At 45.5% G+C, this 22,604-nt stretch overlaps 1 protein-coding gene across 1 annotated transcript in view; it reads right to left on the bottom strand.

Annotated features, from left to right (window-relative positions):
- PPP1R18 (protein phosphatase 1 regulatory subunit 18) overlaps positions 1-17,264 on the bottom strand; it is a 45,742-nt gene extending 28,478 nt beyond the window's left edge. Inside the window, exons 1-2 of the mRNA XM_061619141.1 lie at positions 15,882-17,264; positions 12,395-14,066 (exon numbers count right to left, since the gene is read on the bottom strand). Of these exons, the coding sequence (XP_061475125.1) occupies positions 12,395-14,029 (1,635 nt within the window). The 5' untranslated portion in view covers positions 14,030-14,066; positions 15,882-17,264. The remainder of the gene's footprint in view (positions 1-12,394; positions 14,067-15,881) is intronic.
- Between the last annotated feature and the right edge of the window lie 5,340 nt (positions 17,265-22,604).

Below are 22,604 nucleotides of genomic sequence, written 5' to 3'. Positions count from 1 at the left end.
ATGTTGCACGTTGCGCGAAAATGACGCGCTATGAGCGAAAACTGCCGTAAAAGTGGAACAAGCGCCTTAAAGTGGGGACTTTCCCTAATTGAAAGCCACCGCATTAGGGGAACACCGAAAGGCAAAGCACTGTAAAGCGGGGCCCGCCTGTACATGTGCTAATTCATGCTGATCAACTTGCTGTTAAAGGCACAAGAGCTGCCCAGTCAATTTTTTTTCTGATGATGGTGGCAGTCTTATTTTTGTCATATTCTATTAGTCAGTCCCCTTCCAGAAATGGGAATCAAACTCAGGAGTCCCAATTCACACTCTTCTCTCTGGTTCAGCCCCTGAAATTCCTTCCAGAACTGCTTTGCAAGAAGGGAAGGCATGTGAGTGGGTGGGAATGTGATTCCTGTATGAGCACATGCTCTCTGTGGATAAAGATCCCTGATGTTGTAAAAGGCCCTGGGGGAAAAATATGTCTCTGTTTGCAACAGTGAGGAATTCCACCACTCCTAACTTCTTAAACGTTGTCATCGCTCACCCTGGCATCTTGATCTCCGTGCTCACCCAGCACCTCCTTGGCCAGTTAGAGCTGGCAGGATGTGAGCCAGAAAAGGACAGAGGGGGTTTGAGATGCAGCCAAACCATAGAGTGGGGGAGACAAAACAGCCCCAGAATCCTATGCTGGCAGGAGCCACTACAGAGACAGGGAGTGGAAAAATCTTTTTTGTCTGAGTTCTTGTTCTTGATAGAGTTCGCATCTGTCAAAGAGGCAGCCAGAACCCTCACTAAATTCCCTCGCAGAAGGGCTGTTCCAAAGAGAAAGGAAGGACAGATTGACCTTGTGCAATTATATACACAATTGAACTAATTGGGATATTTCTACATAGACACTCACAGCATTGCACTTGATTGTTGGTCAAGGATGGACAGGCATATGGACACTGGCAAGAAAAGAGAACCTGAGGCAGAAATCCTGTGTACAGTTACATGGGAATAAGCCTCACTAAACTAAATGATACTTGCTTCTAAATATGCATGTGTAGAATAACAGTGAGGACATGTAGATCACATCTAGAAAGTGAGAGAAAGAAATGGTCTAGCTTTCCTGTCTGAGGTTCAACAAAATGTTTTTTTCTCTTTAAATATATAAACCTATTTTTTTTAGACTAATAGGCTGGAGTAGGTCTGCAAAGAAGACAGAATGAACTGATTGGGTTAGGCAGGGATAATATGTTCTATCTATCTACCTACTACCAGCATAGCGGCAGGACAGCAAGTCCCACTGAACTCACTGGGCCTTACTTCTGCATAAAAATGTTTAGGATTAAGGTGTGAAGTGGATAGTAGTGATTCCTAAATGGTGTTTTAGGATTAATCTTTTTTTAAAAAGTAAGGGATAGTAAGAGTGCAATCCTATACATGTTTATTCAGAAGAGAGGCCCACAGACCTCAATGAGACTTACTCCCAGGAAAGTGAGACTAAGACTGCAGTTTAAGGCTGCAGTCCTATGCACACTTGTTTAGCAATGAGCTCTACAGAACTTGATGGGGCTTCTGAATAAACAATCGGCTTCTGAGCAGACAATCAGGCTGCACATTACTTTGTTCTTTGTGCTTCTGTGCAGCTACACTGAAAAAATGATTCATAGGTCTGGGTTATCCCTGAATAAGGAAGAGCCTTTTAAAAAAGGAGACATCTGACAACTTTAGAAGGGATGCCACAGATGGGATCATGGGGCCCTCTTGTGGGTAGCTTACCAGCCTCAAGTGCTAGGGGCTATGGTACATAAAGAACAGGTAAGTGTGTGTGTGTTTGTGTATTTGACCTCCAGATCAGTAGTGCCACAACCCTGAAGTTGGTCCAGAAGCTGCAGCTGGTGCAGTATGCAGCAACGCATTTTGCTCCCTAGGGCAGGGTATGGCCAACATGCTACTGCACTCCTGAAATAATTGCACTGGCTGCCCATCAGCTTCCAGGCCAAGTTCAAGGTGCTGGTTTTGGTGTACAAAGCCTTATAGAGCTTATAGGATACCTAAAGATTGTCTTACCCCTTATATACCCAGTCAATCACTGCGCTCTGCAGATGAGGGTGTCCTGCAAATTCCATCTTATCAGGAGGTCCGTTCCAGACAACATAGGAAATGGACCTTTAGTGTTGTGGCACCTACCGTTTGGAATTCCCTCCCCTTAAATATTAGACAGGCACCATCTGTGTTATTTTTTCGGTGCCTACTGAAGACCTTCTTTTAACAAGACTTTTAAGTAGAGACCTTTCCCCAGTCTGCGTCTGCACTGGAATTGGTTTTTAAGATTTTTTTAAAAAATTTTTTTTAAAAAAGATGTTTTTAAGATGTTTTGTTTTAACCCTATTTGTTTAATCTATACGCAGAACATATCATACGGAAAGCGGATCAAGATGAAGGAGGTGTGAAAATTGGAGGGAGAAATATAAATAATTTAAGATATGCAGACGATATCATACCACTAGCAGAAACCAGTAATGATTTGAAATGAATGCTGATGAAAGTTAAAGAGGAAAGCACAAAAAGACTAAAGTAATGACAACAGAAGATTTATGTAACTTTACAGTTGACAATGAGGACACTGAACTTGTCAAGGATTATCAATACCTTGGCACAGTCATTAACCAAAATGGAGACAATAGTCAAGAAATCAGAAGAAGGTTAGGACTGGGGAGGACAGCTATGAGAGAACTAGAAAAGGTCCTCAAATGCAAAGATGTATCACTGAACACTAAAGTCAGGATCATGTAGACCATGGTATTCCCAAGCTCTATGTATGGATGTGAAAGTTGGACAGTGAAAAAAGTGGATGAGAAATATCAACTCATTTGAAATGTGGTGTTGGAGGAGAGCTTTGTGGATACCATGGACTGCGAAAAAGACAAATAACTGGGTGTTAGAACAAATTAAACCAGAACTGTCACTAGAAGCTAAAATGATGAAACTGAGGTTATCATACTTTGGACACATAATGAGAAGACATGATTCATTAGAAAAGACAATAATGCTGGGGAAAACACAAGGGAGTAAAAAAAGAGGAAGGCCAAACAAGAGATGGACTGATTCCATAAAGGAAGCCACAGACCTGAACTTACAAGATCTGAACAGGGTGGCTCACGACAGATGCTCTTGAAGGTCACTGATTCATAGGGTCGCCATAAGCTGTAATTGACTTGAAGGCACATAACAACAACAAAATGTTTTGTTTTAATATGTTTTAAAGTCTTTTGTTTTTAAGATGTTTTCAAATGATTTTAGTGTTTTTGCTTGCCACCTTGGGCTCCTTCTGGGAGGAAGGGTGGGATATAAATAATATAAATAAAAAAATATTTTGGAGACAGAGAGACAGAAGGTAAGCAAAATGGAGAATAAAGGAAAAAAAATAGAAAAGAGAGATTGATAGATACGAAAAAGAAGAACACATAAGACACAAAATTAAATGTGTGTCACAAGTTGAAGACAGGGGTTAATAGGACTTACTTTGTCTGGAAAGACTGAATGCTGCTGACAGGTGCCTTTTTACATTAGTGATGTTTAAACGGTGCAGTTTTGCCACCCCTACAATGCCATGAGGGAAACGTCTGCATTTGCTGACATTCTCCCATGGCCCACAATTATTCAAGACACTAGCACCATCCATGAAGTATGCAACCCTCCTTGGAACTGTCTACCCTCCCCCGTGTCAACATTTTCTCACTCTAAACAAATATTTGAGGCATGATCCAACCACCGCAGGTGCAGAAGCTCAACAGAGCTTCTTTCCTTCCCCTTCTACTCATTAGGCAGCATAACAGACCACAAGGGGGGGAGGCTATATAAGCTCCCCACATCCTCATTCTGCTCTCCTTCCCTGTGGAAGACAAATTACTGACAGACCCCTATTCTCCAGAATTCCTTGTTACATTGCCTAAGAGTGAGCCTACTAGAACCTTCCACACACATCTGCTGAACTTGTGGTGGGACTGGCTGAGCCCCATCACCTTAAACGCCACATTCACTTCAGTTGGGCAGTTTTAAAAAATATGTTACAAGTTATTATTACCCTTGCAGAGCCTCCATCTGTGACTGGGTGGACATTTATCTATTTGTTTAAAAATCCAAATAAATACATTTGTTGACATAAGCTGTTGTCTATTAAAGTTTCATGCCACAAGAAACTAGGGGTTGTATCCCACTCAAGTCCTTCTCAGAGAAGACCCACTGAAGTTAATATTATTTAGTTATTTATTTAGACATCACTACCTTAGGTTCATAGATTTCAGTGGGCCTGCTCTGAGTAAAACACAATTGGCTACAACCCTAGTTGCTTCTGAGGTATCCACAGAACACTATCTTTTTGATTGCGGTTTTGATCAGTAAAGTTTGTGCATATCTTTGCCAGATAATTTTTCTACCCATTCCCCCACCCTAAAATATAGAATTTGCCCTCTAATCCGGCTCTCTTCACTTTCTCCTTTCTAACTGGGGCTTTGGCTCAGGCAAGGAAACAGGAGTTGGAGACTGTTCTCACAGATTTGCTCACGCAAAAGGGGAAGGCGGCTGTGGGCAAGCTGCTGCGTTCAGCTGATGTCAGCCAGCCTTGCTGCTTCCTCCCAGAGGCCGTTGTGTCAGTTCTGAGCCCAAGCCATATAGCAATAGCTCAGGCCAAACAAATTAAGGTGGCGCGGAAGGGGGATGGAGGAAGAAAAGAGAGACTCCAGCAAGACTTTGCTGTTTAAAGCGGACCACACAATAAAAGGGCTATTTGTGAAGAAAGAAAGAAACAAGAAGAGTCCAGCCACCGATGAAAAGGCAGGGCTGGAATTTCCCCCTGAGGAGTGTCACAAACAGGCTGGATGGTATGGAAACAAGTAGATGGCTAAGGAAGGCGGGGGTGGGGGTGGAGAGGGGATCAAAACACACAGGTTAGAAGTGGAGATTGTGATCAGGATAACCTGTACCCATTTAATGGTGAAAAAATAGAATCTGTACCTACATGTGCTAGTCATTGGTGAATAATGAAACTAACTGTTAACAAGGGATTAAGAGTCAACTGTACATATTTGGCTCTCAGAAATACTGCCTGTCTTCTTTGGGATCATTTTGTTTCCTAGAGTATATGATAGGGATGGACAACCTGTGGCCCTCCAAATGCTGCTGGACTCCAGCTTCCATCAGCCCCAGTCAACACGGCCAGTGGTCAGGGATGATGGGAGCTCGAGTCCCTCTACCTCATGTTAAATATTTTTACATCCTGAACACTGCAGAACAGTGTTTCTCAACTGGGAGGGGGCATATAAAGATCTCAGAGGTGTGTGTGAGTGCTTAAAAATGCATAATATAAGTGAAAAATTAACAATATTAAAATATAAAAGTATGAAATGTTACATCCAGAAGGTGAGAAGATCGTATGCAGCTTATTTTGTGATCTGCATGTCATCACAGATGCACAGTAGTTCGGCATTACTATGGGAGCCAGGTTTGAATATGGGATTTTTATATTAGCTAAAAGGGGGGATGGGTTAAAAAAAGGTTCAGAAACACTGCTGTAGAATTTGGGAAGATGTTGCATGATAATAAAACTATAGGTAGGGCATCTATATACTAATCTTTCCTCCTGCCCTCCCTTGCTGGATGAACCCAAGCTACCTAAACCATAAGCACTGAGCAGGTTCAGTCAAAGTACAAAGCATTGTATGAGAGGCTGTAAAACACACAAACACAGGTCACTGGCAATTATGTTGTGGAGTTAAATGAGAAGGGTTGCAAAAGGTTCTGATGAGAATAACAGGTCAATGCTCCGTCTATTGTTTGCTAGCTCATAGAATGGGCAGTACTAAACCTACATTGCCTTTGATTCCTCAACTGGCTTCTTTGTGAGGTTGTTTTTTCCAGGCTCTGCCTACAGGAACAACACTGATTGGAGTGACATGCTCTGTCCAGGCCACTTCATATATTATGCAGAGGCAAACCCCAGGGGTACACTCAATAGGGAGCTGCAGTCATGCCAAAGCTTCTGTAAGATGAATTCATGTATTGGATTGATGTGTTTCTTTTTGTGGATGTCACTTAAAACATCAAGCGTACAGCTTAAAAATATGTAATGTGTGAATTGGCCAACTATGGATGCTTCAGTGAATGCGTGCAAGAAGTAGCACAACAATACAATTATCTTTTCCTACCTCATCCCCATGTTCTATGCCAGCCTTCCCCCATTTTGGAGCTACAACTCCCGTCTCTAACTGGCTATGCTGGTTGGGGCATATGGGTTGACAGCACGTTGAGGAAGGTTGTTCTAAGCGATCTAAAATTTAGGAATATATTATGAATACAGTTTGTCTTTACTCTTTTTTTTACTGGATTTTTTTGTACATTTTATAGGTGTGTAACAGGTAGAAACTCAATAAGCAAAGTGTTTCACATCATGAAAACATAGTGGTGAAGAAACCATTATTACCTGATGCAGCTTTTTAAAGCACAGGAGCCCTGTGTGCAAAAGAAGGTTGCATTCTCTAATTACCCTGGCCAATTCATTGCTCCTGGTGAAAAAGGAGTGATAGATTTCCTGCCTGAGACTGCCAACTTTTGAATGGTTGTTGCTCCTCTGCTTTAACAGAAGTTTGATCTGTAGACATTAACAAATGACAGTGTGAATACCATCACCTGCTGACTTTTGCAGATCAAACTGCAATTAAGGAACAGGAACAGGCAGGGTATTTTTTTTTTTTTTTGGTCAATTGATAATCCTAACCGGAATTCTCAAAAAAAATCTTCAGGAAGCCCTGAATCCACAACCGAAAACTATCACTCAGGAATGCCATTTTCTGAAACACTAAAGGTTGTAGATAAATGCACTATGCCTTCACCTGGCAAAATCTCCCCTTCTATGCCATCCTTAAAGGTGCAATATTTCATGTATTACTTATTTGTTAAATTTGTATCCCTCCTTCTACCGAATGCTGCTCAAGGTGACTACTAGTCCCCATAGCGTCTAGACTTGTGACAGCCATATTCACCCCTGGAATGTGAGTCCACGTGTTCTTCAAACGAGTACTGGACAGAATTCAGAGAAGCCCACACAAATGCTTCCATGCACTCTGAAGGGTGTGGGGAGGAGGGGAGAGATGGCTTGCTGATTTGTCCTTCGCATGACTGTGTGACACGTTGGATCTCACCTGCTGTTTTTGTATGACAGCACATGAAGTTTGAGGCTCAAAACATTTACAGGGTTGTCAGAGTTTCAACCAGTCACTGTAGCTGTGTTTTTGAAAGCAGATTGATACATCAATATTAGCAGCTGATAAAGTTTATCACCATGCTATGGCTAGTGCTGAAGGTGGATTTCTGCACATCAAGACACAAGAGCAGTCCAGACTAATTCCCCACCCATAACCGGCCCAGTTGGCTAGGGCTGTATCTTTGCTACAAGTGTGAGTCAATCTTTAATTATCCCTTTTAAACTGTTCAGTCTGCCTCTCAAACTCACATTTGTAACAGGGCTGGTGACGGAAGCAGAATTCTCAACCTTTGAATACAAAATACAATTCCCAGAGTTCCTTTTGAGAAACCAAAAAAGGTGAAATCAATTTAAACCTAGTTTAATATAATGTAACGTAATGTAGGGCAGATGTGGTTCAAGAGCGCACATTCCTTAAAGTCACCAGCACTAATGGTTTAGGACTGAGTAACAGAAGACCTAAAGAATTTCCTTAATGAGTGATAATTAAAGGCTGACAAAGGATCCCCATAAAGGGTGTATTTAGCTAAGTTACTAACTACTTAAAGCTACTACTCACTTGCTGATCCCCACATTAGGTGAATATTATGCAAGGCTTGTAGATGCTGGAAATGGAAGGGGACACGACAGAGTTAATAAGCCAAGAGGAAGATGTGTGTGTCTAGTAATGGTTGGGAACTGGTTAGCTTTTCTGAAGCTGGCTGCAGAAAATGCCAGTGGCACTTGGCAACAAAGATGTAGCCTGGATGCCTTGCACGTAGCGAGCAACTTGGCTAAATAATTCCCTTATGATGCACAGTAGAGACAGGCTACTATATTTGTTCGGGGCACATCCGATGACCCCAGAACCATGGTACAGGGTGGCTGCTATGAAAAGGCTTTTGTGGTAGAGGACTTAAGGCTTCTCTGTGTAAGTGCCTGGGTCTTCCAGCATGGGGTTAGTTGGATGCTGTCAAGACCAGCCTGATCACAAAGGCTGCATCTGAAGTGGTGAACTCTGGGTGCCATTTAAGGGCAGCAAATTTAGGATGCCCTGACTCCAGACTCTTGGGTTGGCATTGTGAGGAGTGGGAAGCACCTCTAAGTTGGCAGCTGGGCCTATACATTGTACATGGGTTGCCTGAATTTCTTACTCAATGGCAGGGAGTGGCTAACCCTTTTCAGCCCATGGGCCAGATTGCCCTTTGGTGACCCCTTGAGGGCAACATGCTAACAGTGGGTAAAACAAAAAAAGTGAGTGTAATAAAGTGAGTGTGGCCACCCCACTATTTTGCACATCCATGTGCACGTCACAAGCCCAAGAGCACACACCACAGAGTCTATGGGGACACCATATTGTTTAAGATGCTGCTACTCAAGGGGAAGCCTGTGATGAAGTGCAGGTGCCTTCCCCTCAGAGTAGGCATGAGGAACCTGTGGTTTTCCAGCTGTAGTCCAGTAACATCTGAGGACCCAAAGGTTGGGAAAGGCTGCACTATTTAAAGATAGATCCCACAGATCAGCTTGGTTGGGCTCCTCTCTCAAACTACTGTCTATCAGCAGCCATTCCATCAGGCCACAGGAGAGGAACACAGAGAGAGGTGACTACAGAGCCTCTCTTCAGAAAGACCAGCAACTTTTGGCTTCTCCTGTCCTTGAATTCTTTCCATTTCAGCTGGCTGTCACACAAACTCTGTAACTAAGACCTAGTACCTAAATTTGTTTTTCCCTCCTCCCTCCCAATCTTCCCCCCCTTTTTGTACTGTGTTTCTTAGACTTTTAAACCTAGGGGTAGGGACCATCTTATCACTGGTATTTGTAAGGGGCTTCTAATGGTCCAGGGTTCACAGTGTGATGTGGGTGCAAAAAAGGCGAATGCTATTTCAGGCTGCATTAACAGAAGTATAGTTTCCAAATCGCATGAGATTCCCCTCTGTTCAGTACTAGTCAGGCCTCATCCTGAGTACTGCATCCAGTTTGGACACTGCACTTTAAAGCTGTAGACAAATTGAAACAGGTTCAGAGAAGGGCAAAAAGGATGATCAGGGGACTGGAAACAAAGCCCTAAGAGGAGAGACTAAAAGAACTGGGTGTGTTTAGCTGAAAGAACTGTGCATGTTTAGCCTTGAGAAGAGAAGACTGAGGGGAAATATGATATCACTCTTCAAAGACTTGAAAGGTTGTCACACAGAGGAAGGCCAGGATCTCTTCTCAATCATCTCAGAGGCAGGACACAGAATAATGTGCTCAAGTTACAGGAAGCCAGATTTTGACTGAACAGCAGGAAAAAAGTCCTAACTATTAAGAGCAGTATAACAATGGAACCAATCACCTAAGGAGGTGGTGGGCTCTCCAACATTGGAGGTATTCAAGAGGCAGCTGGACAGCCACCTGTCGAGTATGCTGTAAATTGGATTCCTGCATTGAGCAGAGGTTTGATGGCCTTGTAGGCCCCCTCCAACTCTACTATTCTATGATTCTAGGGTTCTGGATTCTATAAAGTGTTGGGCCTGTTCCTGCTGAAGGAGACTGACTTCCTCAGAGAGAGAGAGAGAGAGAGAGAGAATCATAGATATGGGACTTTCTTGCTTTAAAATGTAAATGTACTGCCTTCAAGTCGATTCCGACTTCTGGCGACCCTATGAATAGGGTTTTCATGAGGCTGAGAGGCAGCGACTGGCCCAAGGTCACCCAGTGAGCTTCATGAGTAGGTGTCAAAACCCATTCCAGCCCCCTTCTTTTTCCTTGTCTATGGCTTGCTGCCTGAGTTTTAGTCTCAGGGCCAGGATGCCTCAGAGAGGTAGCAGGGCCAGAATATCTCAGAGACAACAAGTACCTCCGCAATGCACATACCACCCTGTCCCTGAGAGGCCTAAATCACAGCCGAAACTTTAGAGTGCATTTCCATCCCATAACTTCAGAGTGCATTAAGCTCTACTTGGAAGATCTGCAGTGGATTTGTCTCTGGTTTTGACATGTCCTGTCTTGCTTCATTCACTGCAAGCAAATCTGCTGTTGCTGCCACCACCACCACCACTGCCATGGCCATTTCCTTAACTCTCTGCTCTGACCACAATCTTCCCTTCTTGATTCTCTTAAAGCACAATAAGCCAGAACATCTGGCTTATTGTTACATGTGAACAGGGACTTATATATGTATATGTGTGTGTGAATGTGTATGCATTATGGCAAATGTCAGAATTTGGAGAATGTTGGCATTTAGTAATCCTTAAGAGTTTAAACAGACCAACCAGAAATACCAGAAACATTTGTAGCATGTGGCTTGTTTCTGACATTTGCGTCCATGGCATAGGAAATGTCCTTTACTACTAAATGGTTGGAAGCAAGGATGGGTACTCTTGGGTCCGAGATTTACTGGTAAAATTGAGAACTTTATATTTCTCTTTCATCCTCTTCAAATGTTAAGAATAACTGGAAATGTGAGCAACCAAGAGTCAGGACCATCTGCACACACACATGCATGTATGTGCATACGTGCATCCACATCCCATAATCCAGGCAACAGTGTGAAGAAGCAGAGAACCACACACATTGGAGAAAGATGCTTGCAAAGCAAAGGATGCCCCACTGATGTTCCATTCCCTAACAGGGGAAACTTTACTCCCTTTGGCAGTGTTTACTTTCAAGTGATCATAGCCAACTTCCGATGAAATTTCACATGAACAAGCAGTTGCATGTTAACTACAACTGTGACATTGATCCCCTTTGGACTAGGCTAAGATTTGCATTTTGGATATGTGATTGTAAAACCCAGCCAGTACAACCGGGGGCCCTGGCCTGTAACTGGGGCTCCTGGGGCCATTGACCATAAAAACAAAGGGTCATTTCCACAATCCACCTGTAAAACCAAAACCAATTGCAAACAGGTGTAACCCCCCCCCCCCACACACACACTTGCAACAGTGTTCTGCATTCTGTTCTCCATTAACAACATTCAGGCAAGGCACCGATAGAATGAGAAGCTCAAAAGGGGCTTTTGTATGAAAAAGAAAAGAAAAAATGAAGCTTAAAAATTTCCTTTTTTATATACAAGTACTCCAAGCTCTTGCCTAGAGCTGTGAGTCAACATCAAAAACCAAACACAACTCACTTAAAATTCTGCTTTGGGGAGCCTAATGTAATTCTCAGGATGCAGCACAGTTTGTTTGAGCATTGCAGAGGGTGGAAGGTGAGGAGGTGAGAAGGGATGGAGGAAAGAGATAAAGAAAGAATGAAAGGGAACAAGCAGCACAGGCAAAAAGGACTAAGTGCTCCACTGGGCAGCTGATTGTAAGTGCTAAATCTTGTGCACTGTTTTGCCATACATGGCAATGAGTAAAATTACTATATATACAGTGTGCCCTTTGTACTGCTATGCCTAAAATTAATGCCCAATACGAAGAGGAAGTAGCCAAATGAAAGCTAGGGTGTTTTTTTGGCTAGAGTGCTGGACTTGAGAGGCTATGAAGGGCCATAGCTCAGTGCCAGAGCATTTGCTTTGCATGCAGAAGGTCCTAGGTTCAATCCCTGGCATCTCCAGGTAGGGCTGGGAGGTATCACTATCTGAAACCTTGGAGAGCTGGTTGCCAGTCAGCACAGGCAACACTGAACTAGGTGAACCAATGGTCTGACTCAGTACAAAACAGCTTCCTAAGCATGGGTTCAAATCCCTTCAGACATAAACTTGCTAGGTGCCCTTACGCAAGCTGCATTTTCTTGGCTTCATTTCCCAATCTGTAAAATAGGAATAAGAGTGGCCTACCTGTTAGAAATAGGAAAGCATTTTGTACTTTTTTTTTTTAAGCTATAGGAAGTTTTAATCATAACAAAGATGAGCTCACCAGGTTCGGTTCTAGTTTCCGCCTTTGAATCCTACACTGTTTAACAATGTGATCTACAAGTTAAGTTGTCTTGGTGCAATCCCTTACATGAATATTTCCAGTTGCATCAGAGTCATGAATAAAGAGGACAAAGAATGAAAGAGAAAAAAAGCAGGAAAGATAAATGAAAAAGAATCAGAGGGTAAGGAAAGAGAAGCAAATGAAAGAATAAAACTAAGAAGGCAATGAAAAGGTGCAGGATAACCTAAGGCAACAAATGAGATGTACTCAAACAGCGGAAGTGGCTCAAGAGGCAAAAGACCTGCAAAACCAAGCCTCACAGAACCGAGCAGACAGGTGCAGGTACCTTTTTCCGATGTGGGTCATTCTTTGCAAGGCAGGATCTCTGCAGGGAGAGGTAGCCTCCGATCACCTGGATCTCCTCAGCCGTGGGATAGCGCTTCTTCATCGGTGCTATGGTTGGGGGGGCGACATCCTCAATGCCATTCTCCAGTACAGTGACAGGTGCTGCGGGGGCCTTGCGGGGATTGATAGTGATAGTGTTGCCACTGCGACGCTGCACGGCCGGGTGGGGGGATGAGGCCCGGGCCAAGCCCCCTGCCCTGACATCCTCCTTAGCATTGTTGTTCCCACCACCACGTCTCATAGCCTCTGCCTCAGGCGGCTCCTCAGCATCCGGGAGAAGCTGCTGGCGGCCGGGTGAGCAGCAGGAAGTGGGGGCTGGGGGCTTGACAGAAGAAAGAGAAGGGCTGGCTTCCTGCTTGGGTTCTGGGGGTGGGGAGGCCAAGGCCCGTCGCGGCACAACCACAAAGGAGTTCCGAGAGTGCAGGCGCAGATTGGCCAAGGCCTTGCCTTGGACATCGTCCTCAGCAACGAATGCTGGTGGGGGTGCTGGCTGGATCTCAAAAGTAGCCTCCAAGTCACCACCCTCCTGTTTTGTGAGGCCTCTCTCTAGCAAGGCAGCCTCATGCCCCCAGGTTTTTCCGGTTGGCGAGCGCCTCGGAGGGCTGTCTGGCCATGCTTCCCCGCTGCTTGATTTGGCTTCAAACTGGCTGCGATAAGATGCTACAGTGTAGGGCACTGGTGGGGTGAGTCCTGGAAGGTCACGGGGTGGGCTGGGTGTGCTGTCATGGTGTTGCCTGGTTGGGCTGGGATCAGCTGTTGCACAGCCTGTCTTTCTTGCCACGTAGGTGCTTTCTGTTAGGTTCTCAGTACTCAGGGACCTCACTGGGTGAGGAGTTACCACCCCACCACTGTCCTCCTGGCTGAAGCGGCTCAGCAGTTTGCTCACCCTCCCTCGGCGCTCCTCCGGCAATGACTCCCGGTACTCAGCCCTGCCAACAGAATTGAGGTCCTCCACACTGCGGCTCAATGCTGACTTGACAATGAAGACCTCCCCAGCGCGGATCTCTGTCACACTGCCACCACGTCGTGCCAGCAACTCATTAAGGGATTCCACACTCCCTGATTTGGACTCTGTTGAGTGCCGATTACTGGGGAGCTGTGCTGGTGGTGTCCCCGGGACCGTCTCGATGATGATGACATTGTCAGCACACAGGGTGCGGACGCCTGGGATCTGCCCATAGAGATCCACTATCTGCTTGGCTTTAGCATTGGTAAGGTCACTCTCTGATGGAGCAGATTCCTTGTTGCGCCTCTTCTCCAACTGAATGAAAGGGTTCTGGCGGACTGGGCCAATCTTCTCCTGCAACACAGAACTCTCTGGCTCCCCCTCTTGGCAGGGTGGTGGTGTGGCAGGGGCTGCCCCACTCTCAGTTCCCCCTGGCCCACCAGGCTCAGAGAAAGAGGTGCTGGAGCCCTGCTTGGCCCGGCGCCTTTCAATGATCTCCCGTTTCCAGGCTGGCATCTTTGCCATGCGGTCTTGCTGTTCTCGTTCCCGCCGGCGGGCCTCCTCCTCCTCCTTACGCCGACGCTCCAGTAGCTGGAGTTTCCACTCCGGCAGAGCTGGAGCAGAAGACATCTTCGCCTCAGGAGTGGAGGACAGCGGGGAGGAAAACCTGGGAAAGAAAGAAAAGTGTAAAAAACAAAAGAGAGAGAAAAGGAGATCACAGGATGAGGAAGGGGTGCAAAGCAAAGAGGGAAAGAAGCCAAGAAAGGAGGGAGAGCAAGTTGGGAAAGTGAAAGACATCAGGAGCAAGCGGGAAAGGGAGATAAAGAGGAAAACCGAAAGAAAAAAGAGGAGGGGAAGAGAAATCGCAGAAAAATGGGCATGGAAAAAGGCTCTGAGAGGGAGAGCCAGAAACGGGCTGAGGCTGAAGAGGGAAAGAAGGTATCAGGAGGGAAAAGTCTGAGCAAAACAAAGTGAAAGTAGGAATGGAAACGTTTGGGAGAAATGTGAGGAAATGTGAGGGAGCTGAAAGACAGAAAGGAGGTGGAAAAGCGGAGGGCAGGGAGAGAGAGGGGTGGTGGTGGAAAAGAAGGGCTGGGGAGCAGAGAAAGGCAGATTCTGGGAAGGAAAACAATAGAATCACAAGAAGGACAGGAAAGGACTTGGGAGGGTGGGAAGGACAGCTGTTAAGTGGGGGGAGAAGGAGACTGGTAGAAGCGACAGCTCCTTGGGCTATTTGGGAAGAGAAAGAAAGGGGTATGTGAAGATGGAAAGCTTGGCTTTGAGCGTCACCTGGGACTTGTTTTCTCCCTCTCTCTCTCTCTCCCCCACTCCACCCAACTCACTCACCCTTTCCGGCACACGTCACACACACACACTCCCATGCCTTGGGGGCGCTGACAGGTCCACACGTGGATCTTCACCCAAGGAACCCAGGAAGGGGCAATCCAGCAGTGACCTAAATATTAGATACCTCATGGCAAGCTTTAGCCACATTTTTGTGGATGGGACCAGAGTGGTTAAGAGTACGTGAGAAAGGGGGCAGGGAGCAACACACACCAGGGGAAGGGCCACAGCTCCGCAGCAGAGCCTCTGCTTTGCATGCAGAAGATCCTGGCTTCAATCCCCAGCATCTCCAAGCAAGGCTGGGGAAGACTCCCTGACTACAACCCTGGAGAGCTGCTGCCGTGTAGAATCCTAAACTCGACACACCAAGGGTCGGACTCTGTAAAAATGCCGCTTCCTATGCATCTGTGTACTGCTGACTGTTGTTTAAAACCCACTCTTTCTTCTGTGCATTTCAACATTGCAGAGGTGCTTTTAAATCTTGATTTGTGACTGGGAATAAGACACCAGGGATGGCAGTTTTTCCGGGTCAGTTAATCTAGACTGAAATAGCGACACAGACTAGTCTGTAGAGAAGAGTGAGAGCACAGGCCCAGGAGCTGAAAAGGATACTTAATCTACATGAAAACATGTAGGTCTTGTGTTTTTCATTCTGGGCAGCAGAAGCTAATCTCAACTAACAGGGACACAGCAGGAGTAAAGGGAAGGGCTCACAGTTGCCTCTGACAGGGTAATGCAGAAGGTGCCACACACTCCCTCCTCCAATTTTTGGCTCGCAAAGGGGGGGGATTCCTTTAATCTGAACCTGAGATGGGAAATTGTTAGGTTTAGAAGATCACAATTAACCCATGTGACTGGCCACCGGGTAGGGAGGCTTCATGTGTGTTCACTGGCAAGTAATACCTCCTCAATGCTAAATTTAATGATGCTATGAAGGAGGGTGGTACATAATTAAATAACAAATAAAATAAGTCCTACATGGCTCAGATTTCTGTCTTTTGGCAGAAAGTGATCAACACACACACACACACACACACACACATATACACACACACCCATTCCAATGGATGGCTGAAAAGGAAAAGTGAGGTCATGGGGTTGCAAAAGGAATAGAAAGACAAAATCATATCAGATTTACCAGAGTCTGAATCTGAGAATTTCAAGCAATTCCAGGAGTTTGAAAGCCAGCAAAACCAAGAACGATGGAAAGGTGTGGGTGCTATGGTGACTTTGGTACCTAACTCCACCTCTTAAGGTACTTAACTGGGTCAGAAGCCAAGATTCCACACGAGGAAATAAGTACAAGCCAAAGCAATGGGAAATGTAGGTTCAAATTGCAGCAGCTCAGTTGGAGCCCAAAAGTCCAAAGGATGTGGTGGATGTTCCTAGAACAAGAATTTCTTACTCAGAAAATTCAAAGAATCCAGGTGTCCAGGAGCTCAGATATATATATATAATGGTGGAGTGTTCCAGTAACTCGAGAGAACCCTGGAGTAAGGAGAGGAACCAGAAGATCAAAAGAATCTTTTAGTCAGCGGTGGATATAATCTCAGTAATTAGAGAGAACCCAAGCACCCGATGGTTGGAAGGGCGAGTACTTGGATATAAACCCAGACCAGAAGCCTCCTTTCCCCCTCTCTTTCGCCCCACCTTCCACGGAATGTTTCACGGATCCAATAGAACCCAGGCGTCCGAGAGGCTGAGCCGATGCCGGCAGGATAAGAAGGGTTGTTCCTCTCCGAAATTTAGAACCCTGATGCGGTGGCTTGTTCGGATCCCTGGCAGTGGCTGCCCCAGAAGGCAGGAAATCCCCTCCAATCCTCGGGACCTGGAGAGCAAAGGGGTATTCCGACGACACACACACACACACAGTCTCAAGCCAGCTCGGTCTTGGGGGTGTAGGGCAGACGGTGGGCTGGATCCCTCGCTTGGCCCATGTTTGCCGGGAGCGTGGCTGGCTGGCTGGAGGTAGCCGGTCCTTCTCGGTCGCGTTTGCTTGGGGAGTGGCACCGCCGGGGGGATTTCAACAGCCTCTGAAGTCTTCTTTTCTTCCCTTAAACGAAGGGGAAGGGAGGGGAGATCCAAGCGGATCTGAGTCAGTGTTGTTGCCGGGAAAAAGGGGGGGTGGTTAGTTCTCTTTTCTTCTTAATTTTTTTTTTTAAATCCCCACCTTCTTCGTCTGCTGCTTCCCAAGAAGTTTTCGGGATCGAAGCGACAAAGTGAGGCCGAGAAATGAAATGAGATGGGGAAAGAAATCTCTAATCAATCTCTTAACATATCCGCTTCTTTTAATCCTCTGCCGAGCTCCACCTCCGCCCCCATTGCTCAAATCCTTTAACCCAGGAAAGGGGGGGGCGGCGGAGAAAGAGAGGAAATAGACGGAAGGGGGAGAGAGAGAGAGAGAGAGAGAGAGAGAAAAGAAAGAAAAAAGGGCTGGGGGAGGAAAGATTTTAGAAAGACAAAGAGAGGAGGCAAAGGATGGATGAGGAGAAAGGAAAGGGAAGATGGGGGTCTTGGTGTATAAACAGAAGGGGAGGACAATGAAAGGGGCGGGGCTTGGCTGGCACCAGATTAGAGGGGAGGGGGGCTGGCTTGATGGTGGTGGATCAGGACAGGACAGGAAAGGAGGGAGGAGTTGGCTTGTCATAAATCTTGGCATGCAGAGATTTCCCATTTAAGACCTCCACAGCACAGAGAGCCACACCATAGAGATAACCCCCTCAGAAGAGAGGGTCCGCCCCATAGAGTTGGGCCTGCTCAACCGTGCCAACCTATAGATAGTTGGCAGCTCCTTCCTGCCTCCCGCCCCCCCAGCACGTTTCTCTGTCTATGTAGGACAGGCCCTCCAGTCGCCTCAACGCAGAGCTCTCCCCTGTAACCCTCACGTTTCATTACCTGTCTAGCGCTTCTAGGATGTTTAAGCTGCAATCCAAAACTCCCTGTACTGGCAATAAGCCCCAGTGCTATTTATTTCTGAGTAGACATGCACAGGATCGCCCTGCTGGGCACGGACTATTATTGTTCACAGCATCACATTTGCTAATATTTTGAAGAGCATCACAGTAAGATCTCCCCCTCCCAGACCCTCAGGCAGAACAGACACACAGGGGTTATGAAATGAGTGGATTTTGAATGCCTGTTTCAACGGCTTATCTTCCTTAGGGTGGGCCATTTTTAAAACAAACTTCCAAGATCTTTATAGTGCAATCTGGAGGCTCTGAGCACATGATGGATTTCAAGTAGCTGCCTATCACAGGGGTGGGGCTTAGCCCCACAGGCCAGATTTAACCAGGCATGGATCTCAATTTGGCCAGCAAGGCTGTTTTCTTCAAACCATAGTCACCTATCCCACACCTGGTGTCATATGTAATGTCAGGTGTGGAGCAGGTAGCGATGCGGCTGGATCGGCTGCAGGACCGAGTTCCCATGGGGAATGCGATTGTGCAGCCAATCCCTTCAGAAAGCAGAACATGTAACTACCATGGGGTTCTATTCCTCCAACCTATGTTTTGGCACCACAGGGGTGCTACAAGGTGCCACAAGGTACTGGATGCATGATTTTCAAAGCACAATCTTGCACATGGATACGAACTGTGTCTATATGATAAATTTGGGATGTTAGTCAATAAAAATGGTCCCAGGCTATGGTCTGAAGGCACATAAGGCCAGCTCCCTGCTGAAGGGTCAGGTCTGGTCAGTGCCTAGATGGGAGACTGCCTGGGAACCATATGTAAGCCGCCTTGGGTTTCTAGCATGAAAAGAAAGGCGGGGTATAAATGTAATAAATAAATAAAAATGGTGAGGATCTGTGCTTCAGGACTGTGTTTTTGTGTGCTGTTGCAGGGTTACAAGGTGCTTGATCCATTTCTCATATGGTACAGACCATAGATACAGATGCAAGCTGTGATTTAAGGCACCTGCCTGCAAAATTAGGCTTAATGCTTCAGATTTATTTATTTTTTTGCACTAGAGTAGTTTTTATTGGGCAGCCTGTGGATGTAGCTGTATTTAGGCTGTGGGTTTGCAAGAGAATTGTAGAAGATTTGTGTAGATCTCAGGTAAGTTCAGCTAACAGGCCCAGCCCCACGTTTGAGGGGGGGCAGTCACTGTGTCCTCTGCCCCCTCCAAGCCCCACTCTGGTGTATGGTACCTCTCCTAGCAAGCTTATCAAGTAGCTGATGGGCTATAGCATGTACAAGCAGTTGGAAGAGGCTGGGCCATGAAAGACAGTTAGAAAGAAAGTTTGCCAACTTGGGTGCAATCATTGCCCTGCCAAGCCTGCCAGGGCAGGCACTTTAGAGAGGCAGTGGTGCTTGCACAACTTTTTTTCCTTTTAAGTACTAAGCCCTTATACTTTCATTGCCTGTCCCTTAAAAGTCGTGTGTGATCCCACCATTTTTTCGCTGCCATGCTGGGTATCAATGCCAGGCCTCACAGACCCAGAGCATAGTATGAAGGCCACAGCAACTTTGCAAAGCTAAGTATATCTGTGTCTGGCCCATGGGGAGACCACTTAGGAACCTTATGCCCGGAGTTGTACAACAGGAAGACAAGATGTAGTTGTGACAAATATATAAATACAGCATTCCAACTTCTTTGCTCTGTTTTCTAGAGAAGACATAACCCTTCTCTTTATGGTTGACCAAGGCATTCTAGAAAGCAGACCGAATTTAGAAGCCCTAGTGTGAATCGTTTGGGAGCAGGAAGAAATATTCCTCTGTCCAGATGAGTACAGAACAGTAATGAATACATATTCATGTTGTGTTGAACTGTAAGTGTGGCCTGAAAATGAGGTACTAGAAATATAATTAAAATACTCTCCAGCTGGACTCATAGGCTGCATTTGCATGTGACGATAAGACAAGAGCCTTGCCTTAATAAATCACACTGTGCATGAGCTGTGATGTCCTGGTACCTGCAGCCTGTTAACTTGTGCTTCGCTTTGCTGCTGTGGGGAGTCTGTAAACAAACCAGGGAAGGATAGCTTAGCATTACAAACCCAGCATCATATTTTTTTCTGACCCAACGAATGTAAGCCAGCAGCAACCAATGGGTTCCGGCTGGGTAGCGATGCTGCCTTGTTAGGGCAAAACAAACCATGATCCTGGGTTCCGACGAAATACTAAGATAAACCTTTCCTGGTTTGTTTATCTGTTCATGCCAGAAGAGGCACAAAGTGGGAGTGATTGAGTACAATATGATTTATTAAGTTAAGGTTCTTGACTTACTTCTACTTACAAATGTGGCCACAGAAAGCATCTTGATTCTGAGATATACAAAAATATTTGTACATGTCAGACATCGATGTTAGATATGAGGGTTTTTTAAAAAAAATCTTTCCCGTATCAGTTTCAGGATTTGTTTCAGATATGTGTTTTTCTTTCTTTCAGTTATTAGCAGCAAGAACCAGGTCATTTTTCATCCATGCTGATTGTAGGGATTCTCTGGGGTTTGGAGACAGCTGATTTTATGGTGTGATTAGATATTTTGTTTGAAGTTCTGGGCATAGCCAAGATGTGTGTTGTATGGACTGCCTTGATCATAATTAATGGGGACATTCTAAATATTTGCAGCTGGGTTTATTCCCCCTCTTTAATATCCATAGGGAAGTGGTATGGAAATACTTTGGCAGCTGTTCAGCAATCACCCTTCCTGCTCTATAGCTGATGCTAGGTAGGAGAGCTCACCTGGAGTCCACAGTGATGCCCTGGCCTCTTCTCCCAACTGCTAGCACCAGCTTCAGCTGAGCCATTCCAGATAATGCTTAAATGTTTCTAAGGAACATTTGTTATGGCTGTTATTCAGTATGTAACAAGGCCAACACTACAGGCGCTAAATAAGCACTGCCTAGATACAAGACAGATATCACCAACTACTGATGTTGTGAATTGCTTGCTTTTCTTAAGGGTGTTCACATGTTACATTCAACGAATGTACAATCTGTGTACACAAATAGCTAAGCTTCACAATCATAGTTGTTCACATGTAAAGTTCAACAAGCGAATATTCTATGCACACAATAATTGAACTGCACGAATCAACAAGAGTACTGTACACTCTTTAACACACAACACTTGTACATGTATGGAGACAGCTTGTGCCTATGTTCGGTGTCACATGACATTCCACAGACGACCTAACGCTGCCTTTTGGCCCCAGTGTTGTGAATGTGTGCAACTGTATGCTGAAGGTAACACATTGTGCACCTGATAAAGTGGGCTCCTCTAGCCCACAGCAGTTTATGCCAGCTTAAATCTGTTAGTCTTTAAGGGTCAGCAAGACTCTTCGTTATTCTTAATGATGAGAACAACTGATTTCTGTAATGTAACAAGTCCACAGGGGATCTACAGACCAGTCTGATGCTGCAGGCTCTCAAGAAACTGCATGGTCAGATTTCTCATTGGAGGTTCACCATACACCAAACATGACTCTTGGCATTATGGTGCCACCTAGTGTATAGCCAATATTACTAGTTTCTCTGGATTCCTTCACATACAGCATATTGCTAGGGACAATTATTTTTAAGAGGGTTTGCTGTGGTATCAGGTAGTTTACACATCAGTTTCTTTTGTCCCACTGTTTTTTTTTGGGGGGGGGGGAACATGGCAAAAATTCAAGAGACAATAGTGGGATAAATATGGATACCCGAAGTAATGTTGCCTCTGCCATACCACCCCATCACTCTGATGGAGGGTGAGGCGATATCACTGATTGACCACCTCCTGCCTCTTTTACTAAAAACATGTTTGTACTGTCTGCATGTAATGTAATCCAATATCCTTCCCACCTCAAGTAGCTAATAATGTAATAATATAAAAGAAGGGATGGGGAACCTGTGGCCCTCCAAATGTTGTTGGGCTTCAGCTCCCATCAGGCCTAGCCACCATATGAACATAAGAAGAGCCTGCTGGATTAGGCCAGTGGCCCATCTAATCCAGCATCCTGTTTTCACAGTGGCCAAACAGATGTCCATAGCAAGCCTGCAACAGGACCTGAGTACAAGAGCACTCTCCCCCTTGCGGTTTCCAGCAACCAGTATTCGGAAGCATAATAGTCAGGGGCTTATGGGAATTGGGAGTTCAGCAACATTTGATGAGCCATAGTTTCCCCATCCCTGATATGAAATCTCTTTCTTTTTTAGAGCAAAGTCTCCTGGTCCACTGAATGCCACACACAGGTCCCTGCATATACTTATAATTGCTCTGGTAGCCATAAATGCAGGGACCCATGAGCTCATGTCAAGCCATTGTGTTGTCTTCCTACTCCCCACTAGCTAATGATGGGGGGAGGGGCAGACAAGGGGTCAAATGCACAGAGGCACAATGCCAGAACAACTAGAAAACTTTAAGAAATACCTGTTGCTTACCCAGATTAAACCAAAACATCTTATGTTGTATTATGGCCATTTCTTGATCTAAAACAATATAATTTGTAGTACATTGATACCTGTGGGTAAGAACATCACATAAGAGCCTGCTGGATCAGGCCAAAGGGGGGGCATCTAGTCCAGCATCCTGTTCTCAGTGGCCAACCAGTTGCCCAAGGTCAACCTGAGTGCAAAGAGCACTCTCCCCTCCTGCAGTTTCCATCAATTAAGAACATAAGAACATAAGAAGAGCCTGCTGGATCAGGCCAGTGGCCCATCTAGTCCAGCATCCTGTTCTCACAGTGGCCAACCAGGTGCCTGGGGAAAGCCCGCAAGCAGGACCCGAGTGCAAGAACACTCTCCCCTCCTGAGGCTTCCGGCAACTGGTTTTCAGAAGCATGCTGCCTCTGACTAGGGTGGCACAGCACAGCCATCACGGCTAGTAGCCATTGATAGCCCTGTCCTCCATGAATTTGTCTAATCTTCTTTTAAAGC

The sequence above is a fragment of the Rhineura floridana genome, chromosome 3, assembly GCF_030035675.1.
Source record: "Rhineura floridana isolate rRhiFlo1 chromosome 3, rRhiFlo1.hap2, whole genome shotgun sequence".
Taxonomy (NCBI): domain Eukaryota; kingdom Metazoa; phylum Chordata; class Lepidosauria; order Squamata; family Rhineuridae; genus Rhineura; species Rhineura floridana.
Note: the sequence above shows the minus strand (reverse complement) of the source record. Positions and strands in the feature narration are given on the sequence as shown.